This window comes from Orbicella faveolata, unplaced genomic scaffold, assembly GCF_042242905.1.
Source record: "Orbicella faveolata isolate gen_17 unplaced genomic scaffold, um_ofav_v1 contig_25, whole genome shotgun sequence".
NCBI lineage: Eukaryota > Metazoa > Cnidaria > Anthozoa > Scleractinia > Merulinidae > Orbicella > Orbicella faveolata.
Window position 1 is genome coordinate 8,444,072 of NW_028301553.1, and position 20,929 is coordinate 8,465,000.

Here is a 20,929-nt window from a genome sequence, read left to right on the forward strand (position 1 = left end):
GCGTTTGAGTAGTGGCCACAAAATAAATACAACTACTGATTTTAAGATGCATTTATTAGTAGTTTTAAAAAAAGGTGTAACACACTTTTAGTTGCACTTATTAAGCTAAACACTGTTAGTAGCTACTTCCAATTTAATATGAAAGCTGCAGAATAAACGTTTCCTATTTTCATTCTGTTTTACTCTACTGTGACGGAGGACAGCTATGATTTCCTATTGAGCGTTGTTCAGCTCAACCAAACCTGCTTCCTTTCGAATTCTCATTATGTTTTCGTCGGCTTTTCCCGGCTCGTGTTGCCAGAGCCAACTGCATCTTCTTAAATTATGTTCCTAGTAAGGACACAAGTAAGCTGGCAAGATACTACTTTCTATAACAGGAAACATTTGAAATTCAAGCTACTTATACAAAACACATAACAACTAGCTTTTTTGTTTCGATTTGACGGTGTGGACCTATTATTAAACTGGGAAAACTTAGTCCATTTTGTTGTCGCCGCTTAATCAAGCATTTTGTTCAAGAATAGAATTGCAACGACCAGTCAAACGCACCGCGTCACAACTAGAAACTTAAACCTGCCATCTTGCACAGTTTTCCCAGTTTAAGATTGCACTCTTATACTGTCAGGCAATAAACGGTAATGTTAGTTAAACATTTATTAGAAAAAATATTAGAAAAATAGTGTTTACTTTTTACGGAAACTTCTCCAACACTTGACTGTTATAGCGCAGATGCTAAGGAGATTCAAACCTCTATTTTTACCAAAAAAGTTAAGAGTGTGGTGCAAAACTAACCTTACACGCCTTCACCTAACGCAAAAGGCTGAACATTTGGCCTATTACCCAAAAAACATTCGAAATGATCACTTGTGACAATTGTTAAGCAGCTACTAGCTAAAGTTTGCAGAGTTGAAAAATGGGATTTTAGTTTTCATTCGCTCAAATAATAACAAAGAGTGTCCTTGCATTTCTTTAGGATCTCGTTTTCCTTAAGCTCTTTACCTTCACGGTACGGGTGGTCACGGTCTGTTCGCCTCCCTCGAAATCGTCGTCGTCGAGCTCAAATCGGGTGGATTCGGCTGATGGCCCGAGGTCTGCGTCACCGCCACCTCCCAGGTCGAAGAAAGATTCGATTTGCTTTTTCGTGGATGAGCTGTACCCCTGCGTCTTTAAAGCTTCATTTTCACGCTGTAACTCGTCCATGGTAAGCTTGAGGGACTGGAGTTCTCCAGAGCGTTGCTGTTCTTCCAAGGTCCGGGCGCGTCTGTAGTCATCAATTTCAGTTCTCAGAACATTGATTTCTCCAGCGCTTTCCACGGCCTCTGCATGCTTTCTGGAAAGCTGCCTTTCAAGGTCTTCCTTTTCGCGGCGGAACGATAGGCTGCGTTCCGACAACTCAGAGATCTGTTTGCTTATCTCATGTGCATCAGCTTCTCCCTTGTTGTGCATGGCGGCCAACTGGAGTCTCAGGCTTTCCTTTTCTCGTTCGGCATCTTCAAGTTGTTGTTCAAGGCGCGTTATTTTGTTGCGCTGGTTGGTAACTTCAACAAGCACAACGGCCTTTGACTCTTGGATGGACGCGTTCTCTCGGCTCATCTCCTCCATTCGCTGTTGTAGCACTGTCAGCTCGTTCTCCATGTCCTCGTTTGCTCCTCTGTTGATTTCATACTTCTCCTCCAGTTCTGAGAGTCTCCTCTGGTAGCTGACAACTTCGTCACGTAGTGTGGCACTTCTGATGGTCTCGGTGTTGTAGGTGATTGTCAGCCTCTCAATGGTCTCGTGTGCGCCGCCTAACTGGTGTTTCAACTCTCCGATAACCTTATAGCAGGTCAACAGCTCAGCTTGCACCTCGTTTTCTCTCTCTTGGCTGCGTTTGTATGCTTCTTGCAGTTTGGCATAAGCGCCGGAGTCATCATACTCGTGGCGAGTGCTGATGTGGATTTCATACTCGGCCTCGATTTTTGTGATCTTCTTTTGCAGTAGGTCGTAGTCTATTTTTAAGGTGTCCTTATCGCGTCTTGCAGAGTCCAACTCGGACAACAGATCAGCAATCTTTCGTTTGGCTGATTCCAGCTCGACAGTCAACCTGTTCTTGTCGGATGTTAGGGTCTGGTTGCTGTGCTCTAAGTTATTGATAGTTTTCTGCATGGAGTCTAGTTTGTCTTCTAGGCGTTTCTTGTCAGCGTCCAAGTTGTCGTAGCTGTTTACTAAAGTATTGTACTTGTTCTGCCAGGAGGAAACATCACTGCTAAGACGGTCGCGTTCGCTCTTGGCTGCTTCAAGGTCAGAGGGCATGTCAGGAAACATGTCCACACCAGCTTCCAAACCGCCGCCTGAAACTTGACGAATCATTGGCTCTGGCTCGCGTCTGGCCTCTTCCAAAGCTCTCTTGGCGTCCTCTAGTTCCATTTGAAACCTGGCCTTGTCTTCCAAGGCCCTCTGCAGTCGACCCTCGAGGTCCTCAATTCTTGGATTCATTTGATTCAACTCATTTTGTAAATCGCGCTTTTCCGTTGCCAAGTTGTCGAAGTCGTTCCTGTAGCTAGCCAGTTCTCGCCTTAACTTTTCCAATTCGGCCATCAATTCGGCGTTTTCTTTCTCCAGGCCATCAATGGTGTACTTTCGTTCTGACCACTCTTGTACCTGCGAGTCATACTGCTGCTGCAGTTCCCTCAGTTTCTTTTGCAGCTTTGCGATTTCCAGTTTGAGGTCTTCGTTCTTTATCTTCACTTGGTCAAGAGTGCCTCTAACGTGAGCGTGCTGTTTGGCTTCTTTCTGGAGTTCATTATCCAGAGCCTCGATCTTGTCTCGGAGGGTCTGTATCACACCGTTCAGTTCACTCTTGCTGTTCTGGCAAGACTTTGTGGCTGCCTCGAGATCCGCTACCTTTTTGTACGCTTCCATCAGTTCCTTCCGCTGATCTTCAATTTTATCTTGGTCCTCTTCTGCCTTTGCCTCTAGCTGGGCTATCCTTTCCCTCGCCTTTATCAAATCTTCGCTGAAGTCTTTCACCTTTCCTTCATAAGTTTCGTTCTTGGCCTCGAGACGGAATATCTTGTTCTTAGCAGCGTCCAAGTCTTGCTGTAACTGAGTTATTCTGTTCTTCCATCCAAGAGCTTCATCGGAATCAACCATGTCTTTAGACTGTAGATCCTTTAGCTCATTTTCAAGCTGGTCTATCCTCTTTGTCTTCCACATGGAATCTCCCTCTAGTGCATTTTTGGCTCTGTTGGTATCGGCGAGTTCACTTTCTAGTTTGGCTATTCTGCTTCTGAGTGATGCAGTATCTTTAACTCCATCTTCCTTTTCTCGAAGTACTTTCTTGTACGATGATTCCAAGTCCTTGTACTTCTTGTTTGGCACAGAGTCATCTTTAAACTGGAACGTATCTGGAGCTGACTGAAGACTAGGACCAACACTCTGTACGATAACCTCGGACCTGAAGGTATCCTTTACTTGACGATTTGCTTCCAGTTGGATCTTTTGTTCCGAGATGGTCTTCTTGAGAACGGAGATCTCCATCCTGATGCGATTCTTGTCTGTTTCCAGTGTTTTGATGCGATTGTCCAGGCTTCTAATCTTCTGTATCTTCATGTTCAGTTCGTTCTGTAATCGCTCGATGTCGTTCAAGGCGTTAAGGTACTTCTTCTTAAAGTCCGCCGCGTTAGCATTAGCAGTGGCCAGGTCTCTTCGTAGCTTTTCGTTCTCATCTCGGAGGAGAGTCGTGTGGTGCTCAAGATCGGCAATCTTCGCCTCTTTATCTTGTATCTGCGCGTTCAAGTTGTCCACGGTTTCGGTAAGGTTTTCATTAGCTTCTCTCATGTTATCCAGCTTTCTCTTCAAAGAGGCTATCTCGTCCTTCAGCTGGCGCTCGTTGCTAACATGCCAGTTGATCGTACTCTGCCTATCGTCTAGGTCCCGCTTCAGGGATTGGATTTCTCCTTGTAGGTCACGCACTTGCATCTTGGAGCCATCTAATTCACTGCGTGCCCTTTGCAAACGCTCTCCTGTCTCAGCTAATTCTCCGCGCAGGTTGGCTTGCTCTTGCAGTGCGCGATCTCGTTCAGCCTCGATAGCAGTGTTCTTCTCCTGTGCCCTCAACAATTCCTGGTGGAGATTCTCGTTCTGAGTATTGGCCATGTTGAGCTTGAGTTCGGCCTCGTTCAACTTCCTCTTTATCTGGTAAAGGTGGTTCTCGACATCTGCACGGCGCTTCTGTGAATCATTAAGGCTTGCTTTAACAGCTTCGAGTTCTTTCTTTAGCATCTGGTTATCCCGTTCCAGAGCGTCTTTTTGTGCGCGCAAAGAAGCAACAATGCCTGGAGCATCAGTCTGATCCCCGGTTTTTGAAAGACGAATGGTGAGCTCTTTAATACGCCTCTCTAGGTCCAATATGGTTTCATCGTTATCCTTCAACGTCTTGTCTTGAGTTTGTACTTGGCCTTGCAACTGAGCTTTTGAATCAAGAGCCTGTCGTAGTTGCTTCTCAAGTTTGCCATTTTTCTCTTTCAGGTCTTCCAAATCTCTCTTGAGAAGTTCAACTTCAATTCCACCTTCGACATCCGATTCAACAACGTAGCTTTCTGATTCCACGAGAATAGAGGGTTCCATTGCTGGGGCTGATTCCAAGTTGACAATTTGTTCTTGGGCTTTCAGGAGTTTGTCCTGCAGTTCTTGGCCTTTATCTTCATTGATCTTATTAGCGATGTCCAGTTCTGCGATCTTTCGCTTCAAGCTAATATTTTCCTCATCGAGACGCTTAGCCCTGTCACGATTGCTGTCACTCTTGCTTTCAAGCAATGTCGTCCGCTCATTGGAAGATTGATAAGCTTTCTCCAGTTCTCTTATCTTTTGACGGGCCGATTCATTTTCACTCTCCAAGCGGCGCAAGTTCTTCCTCAGATTATCAAGCTCCTTTTCTAGCACTTCGTCTTTGTTCCTCAAATCAGCTATGATCTTATCTCTGTTCTCAACCTCTTTCGTCAGGAAAGTGATCTTGCCCTCAAGTTCTGTTAGCTGCTTGTCAACATCCATTCTTTCCTCGCGTAAATTATTTAGTTCCTTCTTCAATTCTTCAATCTTCTCTACGAGTGTTGCCCTCTCGCTGTCCAGGACTCTGATATGCTGCTCAAGATTGGCGATTTTGTCTGCATTGATCTGGGCCTCGTCGAGTGCTCGATCTCTCTCCCCTGTCAGTTTAACGATGCGAGCCTCCAATTCGTTTATCCTGTTTTGCAAGTCTAGAATTTCATTCTGCTTACGAGCATCTTCAGCTTTCAATGAATTAATCTCGTCTTGTGCGTTGTCTAAGCTGGACTTGGCAGCGTCAAGTTGGCCTTCTAAGAATTCTTTGCTGGCTGTTAAGTTCTTGATTTCGTTATCTTTTTCTGTCAGTTCCTTTTCAGCTTCCTCGAGCTGTATCTTGTTTTCGACGATGGCCTGTTCGAGTTCGAGATTCTGTTTTCTTGCCTTCGCCAGTTTTTCTAGGGCATCTTCCAGCTGCTTCTTGAAAGAGTCCTTTTCTTTTTCTTCATTATCACATGCTACCTCCAGATCAGCCACCTGGTTGTTGGCAGCTTCTAAGTCTCCTCGAATGGCTTGCTTTTCCTTGTCACTACGATCGCAGGCAGCTTGCAGGTCGCGGACCTTCTTGTTTAAGGCGTTAACTCTAGCTCGGAGATCGACGTTCTCTTGTTGGACTTTGCGATAGTCAGACTCCATCTTCTCCAAGCGTACTTTAAGGGCTTGTAGCTCCTGCTTCCACCGGTTCTCGCGGTCCTGGCTAGCCTTGTAGAGAGTCTCAATCTCAATATATTGGGTGTCGTGAGTGGAACTGGTTCGGTCTCGTTCTTCTCGCTCCCTATTTAAGTTTTGAATAGTGACTTCGAGCTTATTCATGCTGAGGTTGACTTGTTTAAGGCTGGTTTCTAAAGATTTTATCTTGTTCTGGGCGGCGTCGAGGGCATTTCGAGTTGTCATCAGTTCTTTCTTCAAGTTAAGGAGTTCTCCGTCCGCTGCGGCCTTCGCAGCTTTTAGTCGTTCAATGACAGCATCTTTGTCCTGTATCTCCTTGATTCTTGATTCTAAGTCCTTTTCCAATCGTCGTATCTCGGTTTGGAAAGTCAAGTTTTCTTCCTTGAGCTTCTTCAAAAGGTCGCTAAGGTTTGAAACTTCCTCTTTCAAGGCATTTCTTTCTTTTTTAATACTGTTGAGCTGAGACTCCATGAGCGCCAACTTATGCGTCTTGTTGGAGAGGTCAGTCTCCAGAGCATTTCTTTGTACCTTCAGATCTTTTATTTCCTGGTCGAGTAGCTGAATTCGCTTCGATTGCTCTTCAAGTTTACGCTCCAAATCTTTCTTGTCAGACCTGAGGCTCTCAGCTGTTACGTTTGCAGCAATAACTTCCCGCTTAGCATCGGCCAAGTCGCTTTGTAACTTCTTTATCTTGTCATTGAGGTTGGAGATTACTGTGTCCTTCTTACTATTCAAGTTCTTTAGACCGTCATTGACTTTCTCCAATTGGGATACTTTAGCCTGAAGGTCGTTGTTTTCTTCTTTGGCTTTGACGATCTTGTTGTTGGCATCCTTTAAGTTGTCCTTCAGTTGAGCATTTTGCTTGCGTTGAGCGGCCAGTTGGCTCTCGAGGTTGTCGATCTTTCCTTGGACATTGTACAGGTCGTCCTCGGCCTTTTCTTTGTCTTTATCAGCAGCTTCTAGGTCAGTCTCCTTCTGTGCAAGGTCACTTTGCGCCACGAGGATGTCACGTGCAAGGTCATCTTTCTCACCCTCCAGTTGCTGGATGCGATCGTGCAACTTAGAGATTTCCTCATTGGCAGCATCGAGTTCCGCCTTTAGTTGCTCGATTTCTTTGGATTGATCTCTATCCTGAAGCATTTTGATCTTCAATTTGAGGGACTTGATCTCTTTCTCCAGCTGTGCATTTTTTTCTTGTTCTCCTTCAAGCATGCTATCCTTATCACCAGCCAAACTCATGAAGTCTTGGTAGCTGCTCTCGACATTCTGCACTTTGTCTGCCACCACAATACACTCGCTTTGTAACTCTTCATTTCGTTTGACTGTAATGTCGATTTCTCCTGTCAGACGGTTGATTTCTTCGTTCTTCGTGTTCAGTGCAATTTGAAGTTTTCTCCTCTCTTCTTCGACGGCTGCAAGTTGTGTTTTTGTCTTGGAAAGTTCCGCTCTTAAATCGTCATTTTCTTTATCCAAATCATTAATCTGAGATCTGAGAGCAGCGATTGTAGCATCTTTAGTGTCACCCTCTCTGCGATAGGAATCGATTTGACGTTGAGCTTCAGCAAGCAGGCCTTGAAGGCGGTTTATTTCGTCGTTAAGCTTGGTCACAACGGCATCGTGTTGCTTAGCATCTTCCTCGAGGACTGCCTTTTTACTGAGGGCGTCACGAAGCTCCGCCTCCACGCGCGCAAGATTTTGCCGCAGATTTAACAGCTGCTCTTCGAAGTCTCTCTTTTCTTTCTCAGCCGACTCCAGTGCGTTTTCCAAATCGTTGTTAGCCTTTTGTGCGTTCATGAGATCTCCTTCGGCGTTCTCTTTGTCTTCCAGGGCCTGCTTAAGATCTTCCTCTAGCTCCGCCAGTTTCTTATTACCATCCATAAGCTCGTCGTGGATGTCGTTCTTCTCATCTTCGAGCATGTTGTTTTGGATGTTGAGCTGTTGGACGTCCTGTTCTTTCTCGTGGATGGTTCCCTCGAGGCGGCGGATTGTTTCTCGCAAATCATCGATGACCTTTTGCTTCCTTACGTTGTCGTTTTTGTACTTGTCGAGGTTACGCTGCGCTTCTGCCAACTGGGTCTGTAACGCAGCGATCTCTTTCCTGAGTTGAGAGCTCTTGTCCTTCTCAGCGTCCAAGTCTGCTCTAAGCTGAGCTTTAGCTTTGTTTGCTGCAATGAGCTGTGCTTCCAGGTTCGAGTTCTTAGCCTTCAGTACATCAATATCCCGCTCCAGCTCGTCACGCGAATTTTCGCTCCTTTCCAGAACCAGTCTCAACTCCGAGATCTTCTTTTCCAAAGGAGCGATGCGCAATTTGAGGTCGTCTCTCTCTTTGGAAGTGATGGAGTGGCGGGATTCCAACTCATTTACTTTGCTCTGGTGTCCTCCTACTCTGGATCGTAGACCGTCGACCTCGCTAATGGAAGAGTCGTACGTGGACTGAAGCTGTATATACTTGGTGTTCACGCTTTCAAACTCGCTCTCCAGGTCGTGGATGCGGGCACGGCAACGGACCAGTTCATTCTCTAGTTCTCGTACTCGACTAGTCATCTTACCATTCTGACTCTCGAGCGTGGTCACCCTGCTGTTGGATATTGTAAGCTCGCGTTGAAGATCTTCGTTGGTGCTTCTGAGGCTCTCGATCAGTGCCTCCTGCTCAGCAACCCGCCTGTCGGATGAGCGGATCTCGTTCTCGAGGTCTTTCACGTGTTTGGCTTCCACCTCTGCGCGCATCTCGCTCTGAGAGAGGTCCTGCTTTAGCTGCTCAAGCTGATCTTCCAGTGCCCCGTTTTTCTGCTCCAGGTTGCGGATTTGCCTGTTCTTGCCCTCTGCCTCATCCCGCAGTCTGTCAGCTGTCCTCTTGTTGTTCACCGCCTCCGTCTGTGCACTGGACAGTGCCTCCTTACTCTTCTTCAGGTCGTCTCTTAGCTTCTCCAGCTGCCTCTTGAGGTCCTCTCGCTGCTTCTGAGAATTCTGCAGTTGAACTTCGAACTTCTTGACCCTGAGGTCGCACTCCTTCTTGGTAGCGTCCAAGTCTCGAATGGCTCTATCGTAATCAGCCTGCAATCGCGCAAGCTTCGTCTGGAGATTCAGAATCTCCTCCTGTAACCCCTCCTTTTCATCTGCGGAACTCTTCAGGGTGGCTTCGTACTCCGAGATCTGAGTGTTGAAGAACTCCTCCTCCATTGGAGCCGATTCCTGAACAGTGGTCACTGATTGGCTCACAACCATCTCGGATTTGATTGTTTCCAGTTCTCTTTGTAACGCCAACTTATCGGCCTTAAGAGACGAGATGATGTTGTTCTTAGAAGACAGTTCGCGTTTGAGTGCCTCCAACTCAGTCTCTCGCATCAGGAGCCGTTTTCTGATGGACACGAGCTCTTCATTGAGCCTGTTCCTGTCACTCTTGCTCTCTTGAAACTGCTCCTCTACTTGTCGTTTCTGACGCTTCAAATTCTCGATTTCCAGCTTAAGCTGTTGGACCTTCGATATAACAAAGAAATATTAAAACGTTAAAAAGACCATTTCTATCACATCGTTTTTGTGTTGTGCCATATATCTGATATTTTTTTTGTTTTTATTTGCACGCTTGTTTATTTGTTTTTGAGGAACTTAACCTGACGCGGGTCTATCCATTTAAAAAGTGTTTTGGCAAATGTGTTAAAATGATCTCTTAAGTATCGGCAGACTGTTTGCAGCATCATTGTTTTCTCGCTTTCCCTGCGATAATCCCTGTGAAAATTTTCCGCTCGCTACACGATCTAAAAATATGGATGCTGTGAACAGTCTATCGATGTACCGTTGGAACAAGCGACCCTGAATGCAACAATTCAAGCGCCGAAGCCATATTGTAAATCCGCAAACAGTTTGTAGTCTCTGAAGTGAGAAGGAATCTATTTGTTTTCGCTTTATTTTTGCTTATACATCTAGACCTTATCACGGTTCATCTTGACGGGTAGGCAAAGTGGTCCGAAATTGAAGTGTTTGTATGGGAATGCAATGGCCAATAACTTTTCCAAAATTGAATTTGTGAATCGCAACGTTAAAACACTAGGCAGATGATTGTATTCACCAAGTTTGTAGGATGGAGCTAGGCTACAAGACGCTCACTTAATTTTTCTAATTTTCTATTTTGCGCGCCATTACCAGATTCACGATGCGTAACAAAACAATTCCAGTTCGAGCGAATACTCCCGGCAACTTGTTCCCAACTCTTTCTCTTATGTCTTTCGAGAAGGAAGACACACGTGTACAACTGAAGATAACTGAGCATGCATGAGAGGCATGGCCGCTGTACATACCGATTGTTATCACATACCCGCCGTTTTGAATCTGGTCTGGGTATGGGGGAGGGGTAACCCGAAAACAATGACCCCCGGTCCGCGGACCCCTATTTCGGACCGGGTCCGCGGACTACCCTACGGACCGATTTCTTGAAGTCTGGACCCCGTTTACAAAAAAAAAAAATTGCATTCAAAATGATATCCCGTATTAGAAATAGGTCAATTTGTAATACCCCGTTCTATAAATGGCTGCTGATAATTTGATGAGCTTTCGTGCGTTCGAAATAATATATACCCCGTCCTGGGAAACGTCCCGAAAATGGATAACCCGTTCTAGATCAGGAGTCCCTAAGTCACGACCCCGTTGGGCGGCACATACCCGTATAGGTATTGTAGAGAAGCATCGAAATTTGTGTTCTCTCCCCTCCGCCATTTTGTTCAGCCCATTCTCCCGTGGGTTCGTGAACTCGTTCCAGGTTTCACAATTGCAGGTACAAACAAGTTGAAAAGACCTAAAAACAAATCTTTCATAGCAAGATTGAGCCACGGATGGGAGGTAAGAATTTCCCTTCTTTTTTGCCATCGACGAAAACAGCTTGAAGACGTTATTTTGGGGCTTTTAAAAACCCAAGTGAGTTACATTTGCACTGCGTAATACTCGGAATTTCACCGGCATGAGTAAACAACTCATAAGTGAAATCTTTATTACGGGGAACCATTTTGAATGCAAATTCTTTTTAAAAGAGGTACAAATTTGGAAAACCGGGTGGTAGACCAAGCACTTCCCGGGCCCGGAGGCTTCACGGTCTTTCATATACTGTACTGTAAAGGAAATGGCAATGTGTTATGAATAACTTGCGCCCGAGCCTGAACCCATTAGTCTGTTACAACGTAACGTAGTCTTCACAACGTAACGTTCGAAATTTCGCGGACACAAGTAATCCGTTAGACAACCCGTAAGTGAAATATTTATTTATTACTTTTATTCCATTTTGGGGTGGTCCGTCGAGGGGATCCGTAGGGGGAGTCCGTGGACCGGTCCGTAGGGTAGTCCGCGGACCCGGTCCGTAGGGGGGTCCGTGGACCGGGGTTCAGTGTTTTCGGGTTGCCCATGGGGGAGGGTGATCGCCAGAATTACGCTACAACATTGCAGGTTTGTAACCATTGAACTTCTTGACAGAGGAATCATCTCTCTATTGTTTGTATGTTTATTTTGGCAAATTCGGTGATTTTTGAGAGATGTTTTTTTAGATTCAAAACCCCAGAGCATTTTAATACATTTGAATTTAACATTAAACAAATTTGAAAGTCATGCTTAAAGGTCACGAGGTATCAAAGGGCTTTTGTCATCAGTGATTATTTCATCGAAAATCTTGCAGGTTTCATAATGTATAATCGCCAGTAATGTAAAATACAGAGCGTATTATTTATAAATTAAACACACCCCAATTAAGGAGTGTTTACTTTCTTATATTACGTATGAAAGAACAACCTCTTTAGATTATTGTCTCGCAATAATCGCAAAAATACAAGGTAATAATGATTAAAGCCGATTGCGAGGCAATGTTCAAATTTAGCAAATAGGTCGGTTGACTTCACGCCTCACAACTCAACAGGTCATGTTAAAATTGAAAAACAAGAACGAGCCTTGAGCTGATCGCACAATTCTTGTAATGGAGTTTCACATACTGTGGAAAGTTTCTATAAAGGGCTGTGAGAGATAAAAAAATATATATATACGTTTCTTTGTAATAGGTTCGCGTGCAAACGTTTTGAAAGGGCCAGTGTTATGTTTGTGTCAATTTTACTGACGTTGCGAGCGCGTCATGTGCGAGACGAATCGGAACTAAAGTAGTGCATATTTAACAAAAATAAACTCTTCGCTTCTTCTTCACAGGAAGCAGGAGTCTTATTTGGCCGCATTTCCAGCTAAATTCACCGCAACCCGCTCAGACTAATGGTACTGCGTGTCTAACCCGGCGAGTTTCACTTTCCCGAAACGCTAAACGACGCCCTTTGTTTTGCAGAGACGCGAATGCCTGCGTAGCGTTACAAGATCGCGTGACTCTTAGACGAGCAATTATTTGAATCAACAAGATTGAAATTCAGCTGAAATCACGACCAAATAAGACTCCTCTCCTCCTGTGCTTCTTATATAGCCACGGTAATACTAGTGTCTGTCGCGCCAGCTTTCCTGGCTCAAAACAAAACAACCCACGCAGTTCCTACTCATTTACATAATTTGAAAACAGTGCTTTTGTATCATTTTGTTGCTTGCGTGTAGCCCGATTTTGTTTGCACCCATGGTCCGCTGACTATATGAGCCGCATGCTTTCCTGTCAAAGCGTTGTTGACTGAGGAAACATATGCCCTTTCTATTATTAGCTCTTCTATTTTTTTTTTCAAAAACCTGTCGCGTCAGAAGAATCAACGCTGTGTTGTTTAAGCGTTGTTGATTTCGTGGAAACTTATGCGGTTTCTATTATATTAATCTTTTAGCTTCAAAAACCTGTTGCGTCAGCGGAAACCACACGTGAACCTATTCTAAAAAAATTGACGCATTCTTGTTTTAGTGTTGCTGACCTCGTAGAAACTTATGCCTTTACTATTATTAAATATTCCGGCTTCAAAAACCCCCTACGTGTGCGAAAACCATTCGTGGATCAATTCTTAATGATGCGACTGTCTTCAAGTGTTTAAATCTCAAGAACTCTTAATCCTCGGCCAAGTGGAAAAAATATTTGACTTATACTCCGATTTCGTCTTGTTTTTAACGAAGAGAATTTTTTTTGACGCACAAGATAACCGCTTGAAGATTTCAGCTTGAACCCGCTCCATATGTTTAATTAAGTATTGGGATGCAGCGTTTCCTACTTCACTTTACGAAGGTGAAAGGAACATTTAGTACATTAAATCCCTTGTATTTAGAGGATGATTTCCTTTGCCGTATGATAATTTAAAGACAGACACGACAAACGTAAAATTATTCATTTATTGCACAATGTTCGCGTGAGTGGATTAAAGCATCCGCTCTTTTGTTCCGTTCTTTTCTTCACAGGTCACTTGGGATTCCCTGGGAATTAATACGCGACGTTGAGCCGATGCAACGCATATATTAAGATGGCGTCCCTTTAAATATTATCGTGAGAATTGGCATTTTCTTATTCCGCCTGCTCGGAATGCTTGGAAAAATGCTAGAAATTAGAAATTCTGCTCAGAAATGTAGTCATGAACCAATTATTCTTCTCCGACAAAGCTGTTTTGCTTGGAATTCCGCTCAGACAACTTTTATGCTCGCATTCTACAGGGAGAAATAATTAATAACCTTAGTTACTGAGTTTTTTTCTTTCTCTGTCGCAACCTCGGAGATCGCAGTATTCCCAGGCGGAATTCTGATCGAAAATTCTTTGCAGTTCGCAAAGGATCGAAATAGCCCATTCTCCTTGAAATTTTACCAGTAACGGCATCTTGGCTCAAAGTTTCTTTTCATTATAACAGATTTTTCGCTGGTGTAACGCTTTCTCTTGCTTTAGCTCAGCACGTGGTTACAGAATAAATACGTGCTTGTTGTTAGCCAGCGACATACCGACGCATTTGATCTTTGGTCTCCATGAACGCGCGCAGAGAGGCTGAATTTCAAAGCAACATAACGGTGACAACTGACATATTATATTTCCTAGCGACGCTTTGCCCGCGCGAAGGTTTTCCCCCGATCGAAAACCGAGTACACTGGGGTAACGTTTCAACATCGATGTAGCTTCCCATGCAGAAAATGAACAATCCATTTCGAGTCATAAATTAAACATTGATTTAAAAGCCTTATTAAACCCAGTTGTGTCGAGCGTTGACAAGCGAAGTTGCTCAACCCTTTAGCGAAAATAATATTTACACACGCCAAGTTTGAGCTTTAGTCTGTCTAGAGGGTCACACTAAAGCTGCCGCGGCCAGATTGATTCTGCACTTTGGGTGTGACGCTCAAAGCCCAATTTGCATTAGTGTTTTACTTCAAGCAATATCTCCGTCTGCGATATACGAGAGCGGACTAAACGGAATTAAGAAAGAAACCAATACTTTGTTTACCCCAAGAATAATCGAATGGAGGTGTCGAAATAAAACTTGAGGGAAAGTTTTCTGCGGGAAGCCATAGGCATTAATTTGGAGTGTATGGACACATGTTAACATACTTCAGAGAAACGTTATTGCGCCTACTTTGTAAACATATATAAACGATGTACAAAAAGCAACTTACCTCGCTCGCATGATCTCTTTTGAGGCTGTCGATCTCGGCCCTGTGCTTTCGGTACATCTGCTCAAATTCATTGAGGTAGCTTTTCGCTTCGGAGATGTGCTGGATTGTGATGTCGTTTCCTTTAGATGACATTGCAAGCTCGGACGCCTTGTAAGTAACAGTGCGGCGAACAGAGGCAGAACCAGTGGACGTGACTTCTAACCGCGTCTGCTCCGCCTCGGACATCTTTCCAGTTGGTAACGGCTCCTAAACTCCTGTAACAGTTTCCAAAATGACCTGGTGTCAGCGACTATACCGAGCAGTAGTTTCCTTCGTGTGAGAAGACGCCCTTTTATACTCGCACACACTCAACTGTTCAAGTCAATGCTAAGCTTCACTTCACTTGCGTTGGTGACTGTGCGTAATCGTGCAATCTCGCGTTGTTTTGTACTCACACTAAGTCATTTGCATGCTTTATAAACCGCCTGTCAACACGCCCAACGCTAGCTGAAATACAATAAAAGATAGTCAATGACCTAGAAGTTTCTGATTATATTTGGGCAGGGCGCAGACTTAATGGAATATAACTGGCCAGTCGGATTGTATTGGGATTGTTTTGGCGCACAATGGGGTCGTGACACGACTCGCGAAATTACTCAGGCTTGTATTTCTGTTACGAGGCGCGTTTGAATATTGAGCAAACGAACTTTCTGGCCATCTTATGCGCAAGGCCTATCCAAAGGTACGTATAACAATTTCAAACTGCAAGTTTTCATGCTTTCGTTCAGCTTCGCTGGCATAACACTTTAGTGCGTCATGACAGAACAGACGCCCTTTCACCATTTGAGTTTTCCGTGTGTTTATGGGAATTTAGTTTGGTCAAACGTCCGGGACTTTTCAAGCGTGAAGTGCTAACAATGAAAAAAGCTTTGCTGTACAAAGTCATTATCTAGGAACACTTAGAAGCCATTTAATCAACCAACCGATTGTTGAACTCGCTAGCCGTCCTGGGAACATACCTCAGTGCACTGTTGTTCGAAATTGTCTGAGAAAACGCTGTTGCGGACAATTACACGACGTAAGAATTTTATCACCGAATGTGGCGTGTTCATGTTGACATCACACCCCAGTGCACATCCATTGTTTACAACTGTAAATTGCTATGCTAATGATCCTAAGATATAGCTATGGCGTGGGAACTTTTTTCAATTCAACTTCTTGAGAGATAACTTATGCTTGAAGTGAAGTTTTAATCAATCATTCGTCTTTTTATCTCTTGTTTTCCGTAGTGCTCTTTTTCTGTTTGGTTTCCTTTCCAGACCAGAGTCACGCGAGAGGATATATGGGCCTTGATTTATTCAGTACCTATTTCAATGATAATGATATTTCCCACACATTTCCGGTGATTAAACACAATGCTAAAGGCTTTTATGAAGTGCTTAGTAATTTTTCTTCCAAGTGGAAAACAGCTATTTTTATAGAATGTGGCACTATATGAACTGACCCTTGTTCTAATTATGTATAAATTATCCCTTGATCTTTTCCAATCTGTCAAGGAAAGTTCTGCGAAAATACGCAAAATAAACATTTCCTGTGCGCAACAAAACCCGGAAAATTCTACACAGGGCTACAAAAGGACTTCTCGAGTTAAAACCGATCGCGTCTTGAGCATCGCGGTTCACTGGTTCGTGACAAAAACAATTTGGTTCATGAAACGTCGATTTTACCTCTGCGTCAAAGAGGCCTGTCTAAAGGCTAAATATATTACTTTCCCAGCTTAAATATCATGAAGCTTTTAAATGGCACAAAACGAAATTATATTATTGAAACGTTGTATAAGAGCTGTAGGGTGTTGTTTAACCTCTTGTCAGGGGCTTGATAAGGATTAAGGAGCTTTTGCTCGGTGGTATTGCAACCGTTTTCATAGCCTCGGCCAGGATTAAAACATGCTTTGCCGAGCAGTTTTGGAGAATCGCAGATATCCAACAGTTTTTTGCTTCCCTCAAGAAAACATCAATTTCCGGTTCACCTACAGTGATGTTTCATGTGCGTGTTTTCTCTTTTCTTATCCCTTGAGAGCTAGAAAACGCGTATTGCATTCCTAGAAATATTGGCTTGAAATTTTTTCGATATATATTTTTTATGGAATCACAGTGTGCTATATACCTCGCTTTTAACCCCCTATCGGTGTCACGAAAACTCTAATCACAAACTATCAAAAGTATTCTTATTAACTGAAGTAGAAAATGTTGGACTGCACTATATCTGGGGATTTAAAAATGCCTCCAGATTTTTGCTCCCTCTTCAATGTTCTCGTTATCTTGAACGACCTTGAACAGCGACCGTGTAATTTAGTGCTTAACTCAACAGTGCCGTTTTTAATTCAATATTTAGAGATATATTTACACCCGTCCCTTTCTTAACACCTCTTTTCAGATGATATTGCTTCACAGCATTATTAGAGGTAATTAATTGCTGAAGATTACTATGGCTTAAAATCCACGTCGCAAAAACTGAAAAACCTGGGTACACGGAAATCGAATTTTATTCAGTTCCCTCATGTTGGACCAGAGAAACAAAAACACCTAAATTAGGCCTTGTTGTACCCCCCAAAAATGTTGAAAAGTAACATCCAATATATTTTCTTTGTTTTACTGATTATGAATGGAAATGTACCAAAGAACAAAACTCCTCGCCCTTTCGTGGTCTAATGTTTTTATTGACTTTCATCCACTCAATATAACCCACGGAAAATTTGAAACAAAACGTTAATGACTTCATCGCTTTTGTTTTTTGTTTTGTTATTTTACGTGATTTGCAAGTTAAAAATCTAACGCCCCTTTTGGAGTCGAGTGTCTCCTAGCCTCTTAAAATTATTAGGAAAGATACTTGTACATAGTTGACAGGTTCTTTCTGCCCCAGATACTGTTTTTGCTCGTCTTTCTACGCTGAAACAAAATTTTGTCTTCTAATTTTCACATGGAAAGTGCTACGTTTTGACCTGACAAGACTGCATTTCCATTAAACTCATTTTGAACCGAGAGCTCTTTATAACTCACAATTATGTTCCATTATTAGCACTAACTTAAAATCAAATGGGCTGTCTGATTATCCAGGCCGAAGGCATTTAACTGCGACGATCATTGTCTCAAAACACAAGCAGAGCTTGCACTGGCGCCAGAGCAAATTTACACAAAACAGGCGCCGAAAAAAAAATCAAGCGACCGTAAAATGAATAATGGGCTTGTAAAAAAAACAAAGACGCTTGAAACGATGCGAAGGGTGTGCCAATTCCTTCGCTTTGCCTCACTGGGTTTGCGTGTCGTTCCGAAGGACTGAATTTTTGGAAAATATTGCTTTTATGTAGCGTCTAACCAGGCGAAATTGTTTGATTTTTTTTTCTTGTATATGTAGCGATCGCTTGCCAAGGCCTCTCTATTAATTAAATTTTGATGTGTTCTTTTAATTTTTTATTGTAGCTACCTAAGCAATAAATAATTTAATGGTCGCTAGATGATCAAAACCTGATCAAACTTGTTCAAGTGACATAGAGAGCGCTAAGTTAACTGCACTTAGGAGCATCGGCCTCCTCACCTTAAGATAAACGATTGAAGTGTATTCCCGCAATATTTGATTTCCGTATCAGCGAGATATCAGCCTTGAATATCTGTGTTTTCAATTGTCGCACGTCGACCCTTTTTATTCATCTTTGAACATGTAGGTTACAGTCTTCGAGCTCAAACGATAATGATGCGCGCTAATAACTCCTACAGAATTAAAAACTTTTGGTTCTAGGCGACAGAAATTTCCCTCCGAGTTTGTTTACGACCTTTCATGTCGCAGACCCTCACACCCTTCGAATGCACTGAAGCGATACGTGAAGTTTGCCGAATTAGCATATTAGTTATACATGTGTGTTGACTGTTGGGCAACGCCGCTTGCTCAGCGAACTTGTCATTACATTAGCATAGAATTTACGTGCTTCGGAATGTTGTTAGTGGCATAAATTAAGCAAGAGAGCAGAGCGTAAATACTTGTTCTTTCCTTGCAGGCGTGATCTGTTGTTCGCCTGCATGACAGTGGGCTCGCTACCGACCACACTGCCACTATTGCCAAGAGGTCACCCACCAATCTAACGATGAGCACAAAGAAGGGAGCGAGCAGTTTCTCGAGTGTGTCTGGCGCTGGCGAGCGAACAGAGTCTTACAAGAGCGACACGGCTGAAACTACGAGTAAAACCAAGTTTGGAGACGATGTGTATTCGTACACTCGAGTCTCGAGGATTTCACAAGGGTTCTTCGACAACGACGACCTGGCTTTGCGGCACTATGATGAAGCGAAGGACACCTTCACTGCGCTGGAGGCCGCTTACAAGAGACTTCTTCTTCAAGTGGAAGCCACCAAAGAAGAGCGAAGATTCGAGGTAAATTGTAATTATTCCTCCTTTCGTTAACTTACTAAATTTTAAACCCCTCAACTGAAACCGAACTTTAGCAAATTTGTTTACAAGTTAAAAATTGTAACGGTGAACGATAGCCACATTAAGAATCGTGCGTTGCTCAAATTTAAGTGTTCTAAAGTTTTATTCTCACGACATTTTAAAGTTCTTTTGCAATTTACTGTTGGTAGGTTAATCCAACACATTTATATTAATTCAAGCAATTCACTAGGGACTTCGTGTCAGTGTTTTGTTCATAAGCGTTCTTACAAAAGATTACTTTATTCCCGTTTAATTTGTCAGACAGTTCGTGTATCTTGCATTTCATTGCTTACTTTTTTCTGGTGTGATCGATTGGAATTATATTACACATTGTAACACCTTCCTTTTCTAAAACATTCAAAAGCGTGTATTTAATCATTGCCAATTAACTTGTCAGCTGAATTGTTAATACCAATGCAATGTCAGTGATCTCTTTCTATCGAAAAAGAACCCATTTACTTTTGTATATGCCGTGCGAACGGTTTAATACAATATTGTGCACGAATACATTGAGTCAATATAAATTAGGTGATAATTGAATTAGATAAACTAATGTGGACGCAGTATAGAGTTTTAAGAGATAGAAAAGTTCATATTCTATTCACAAAGTTTTAAAAGAAACTTATATTCAGTTAAACAAGGCGAAGTAATGAGGGAACCCGCTGGGTCAATACTAAGGGAACAAATGATCAATTTCTAAAGCACGCCAAGAAACGTAATATTGATTCTATTCGGAGTACGCAGACCTTTACTAACTTCAAGTTGGGGAAAAAATTCAAACGTAAAAGATGACTGCATATGGTGTTTAGTGTTGTGTGACACGTTTTTGAAGCTCGTCTCTGATTGACATATGTCTGCACCAAATGGCTTTCCGTACTTCAGTTACTTTAGAAAAGTTGTTTCTATCTGTTGTAATAGCTTCACTTTGTTTCTTATCTGTCGCAACTTACCCTCAAAACTCTCTGACTTCTTTTACTTTAAGACTGAACCACTTCAACAAGCAATGGTAGACTGAATATGCAAGTGACTTTGAAAGAAACTGTACTGAAAGCTTCAGCTAATGGAAAAAGAATGTTAATTGCACTTTCTCGCCATTTTGTTAAAAACACAATTACATGATAACGAAATAAACTAGAAGAAACGTAACGCAACAAAAGTATGGCAGCAAAATTTAGTCCAATAATCGATGAACAGTGTTTTTAAGGATTAATTACACGGCTTGTATGCACGATCAGCGTCTGTCTACTTAACTTCTTATCGACTAGAATTTGACACGAAGGTAAATAGGACATTGTTTCTACATTCTAATCGAACATGTTACCTGCTAAAACGAGTGAGCCATCCCGTCAGACGTTGAACCACTGACAAAGTAGCGAAATGGTTTCCTTTGTCGGGGGAGGTTTAATCTGCTTAAGATTATCAACAGATAGACATTTATTCAGACGTAACGTATTTACTCAAAAACTATTTACATAAAAGAAACATATGCCTCGGCATGTTTTAATTTGTTTCCGCAGAATATGAAACTCTAGTTCCTTTTTAACTGGCGGATAGTGACAGAAACCTCCGTGACATCTTTATAGTTTTTAGTAAAACTGTATTTTTCTTTTCATCTTGAAACAATTTAGCTTTCCCTGTTTTAATTTGCTTTCAACCCGAATTTGAGAGTTAAGAGCTTAACTTCCACCTTTTTTTTAAAAGTTATTTGCCACCTTTTCCTAAAAGTTATTTGCACAAGGGTTGAACTAGAGAGTTGGAAACTTCTGCTCAAATATGACATGATTTTCTAACAGAGTTCCTATTACAATGCTAAATTCAATTCAAATCTTTTCCGGGCTGGCGAGTGAATGATCCGATAGAACTCTCCGTTGAAAGATAGATCACATATCATTGTCAAGAAAAATTTTCTCATAAAGTGATGTATTGCAACCTTCGAATGTCACTTTCGATACCTTACTTCCTGAAAAACCTGCTGGATACACCTGCTTAATCACGTTTTGAATCTGTTTTTTCTCTGAATACAGAATTCGCCTGGCTAAATCCTTTAGATGGTTAAATTTTGGGCTCGTGCCTAATCTTGGGGATTGCTAAATTTAGTGTTTGTGAGAGAATTGTTTTACCTCTTTGTTATTAATTGTCCCTGGTCGTTTTAAGGGAATGTTTCTTTCGGTCACGCGCGTATTGCACAAATAC

The 20,929-nt window shown here is 42.5% G+C and overlaps 2 protein-coding genes across 4 annotated transcripts in view; one reads left to right on the top strand and one right to left on the bottom strand.

The window, feature by feature from the left end:
• Positions 1 to 36: 36 nt before the first annotated feature.
• Positions 37 to 14,763, bottom strand: LOC110050218 (uncharacterized). Its single transcript, XM_020756108.2, has 2 exons — positions 14,278 to 14,763; positions 37 to 9,228 (listed from the first exon to the last, which is right to left on the bottom strand). Exons 1-2 carry the CDS (start codon positions 14,500 to 14,502, stop codon positions 970 to 972), a joined length of 8,484 nt encoding a protein of 2,827 aa, XP_020611767.2. The 5' UTR covers positions 14,503 to 14,763; the 3' UTR covers positions 37 to 969.
• A 111-nt stretch (positions 14,764 to 14,874) lies between these two features.
• The window catches only part of LOC110050216 (uncharacterized), a 26,952-nt gene continuing 20,897 nt past the window's right edge, over positions 14,875 to 20,929 (top strand). The window contains exons 1-2 of one of the 3 annotated variants that reach the window (XM_020756104.2): positions 14,875 to 14,998; positions 18,308 to 18,679. In XM_020756104.2, coding sequence (XP_020611763.2) covers positions 18,395 to 18,679 — 285 coding nt within the window. In that variant the 5' untranslated portion in view covers positions 14,875 to 14,998; positions 18,308 to 18,394. Of the gene's footprint in view, positions 14,999 to 18,169; positions 18,680 to 20,929 lie in introns of those variants that run through there. The other 2 variants (XM_020756103.2, XM_089293264.1) reach the window with 2 other exon arrangements.

Coding starts and splice junctions, on each gene's coding strand:
- LOC110050218 (XM_020756108.2), bottom strand. CDS start 14,502: ATGTCCGAGGCGGAGCAGACGCGGTTAGAAGTCACGTCCACTGGTTCT. Junction 9,229..14,277: donor AAAGAGATCATGCGAGCGAG/GTAAGTTGCTTT, acceptor GTTATATCGAAG/GTCCAACAGCTTAAGCTGGA.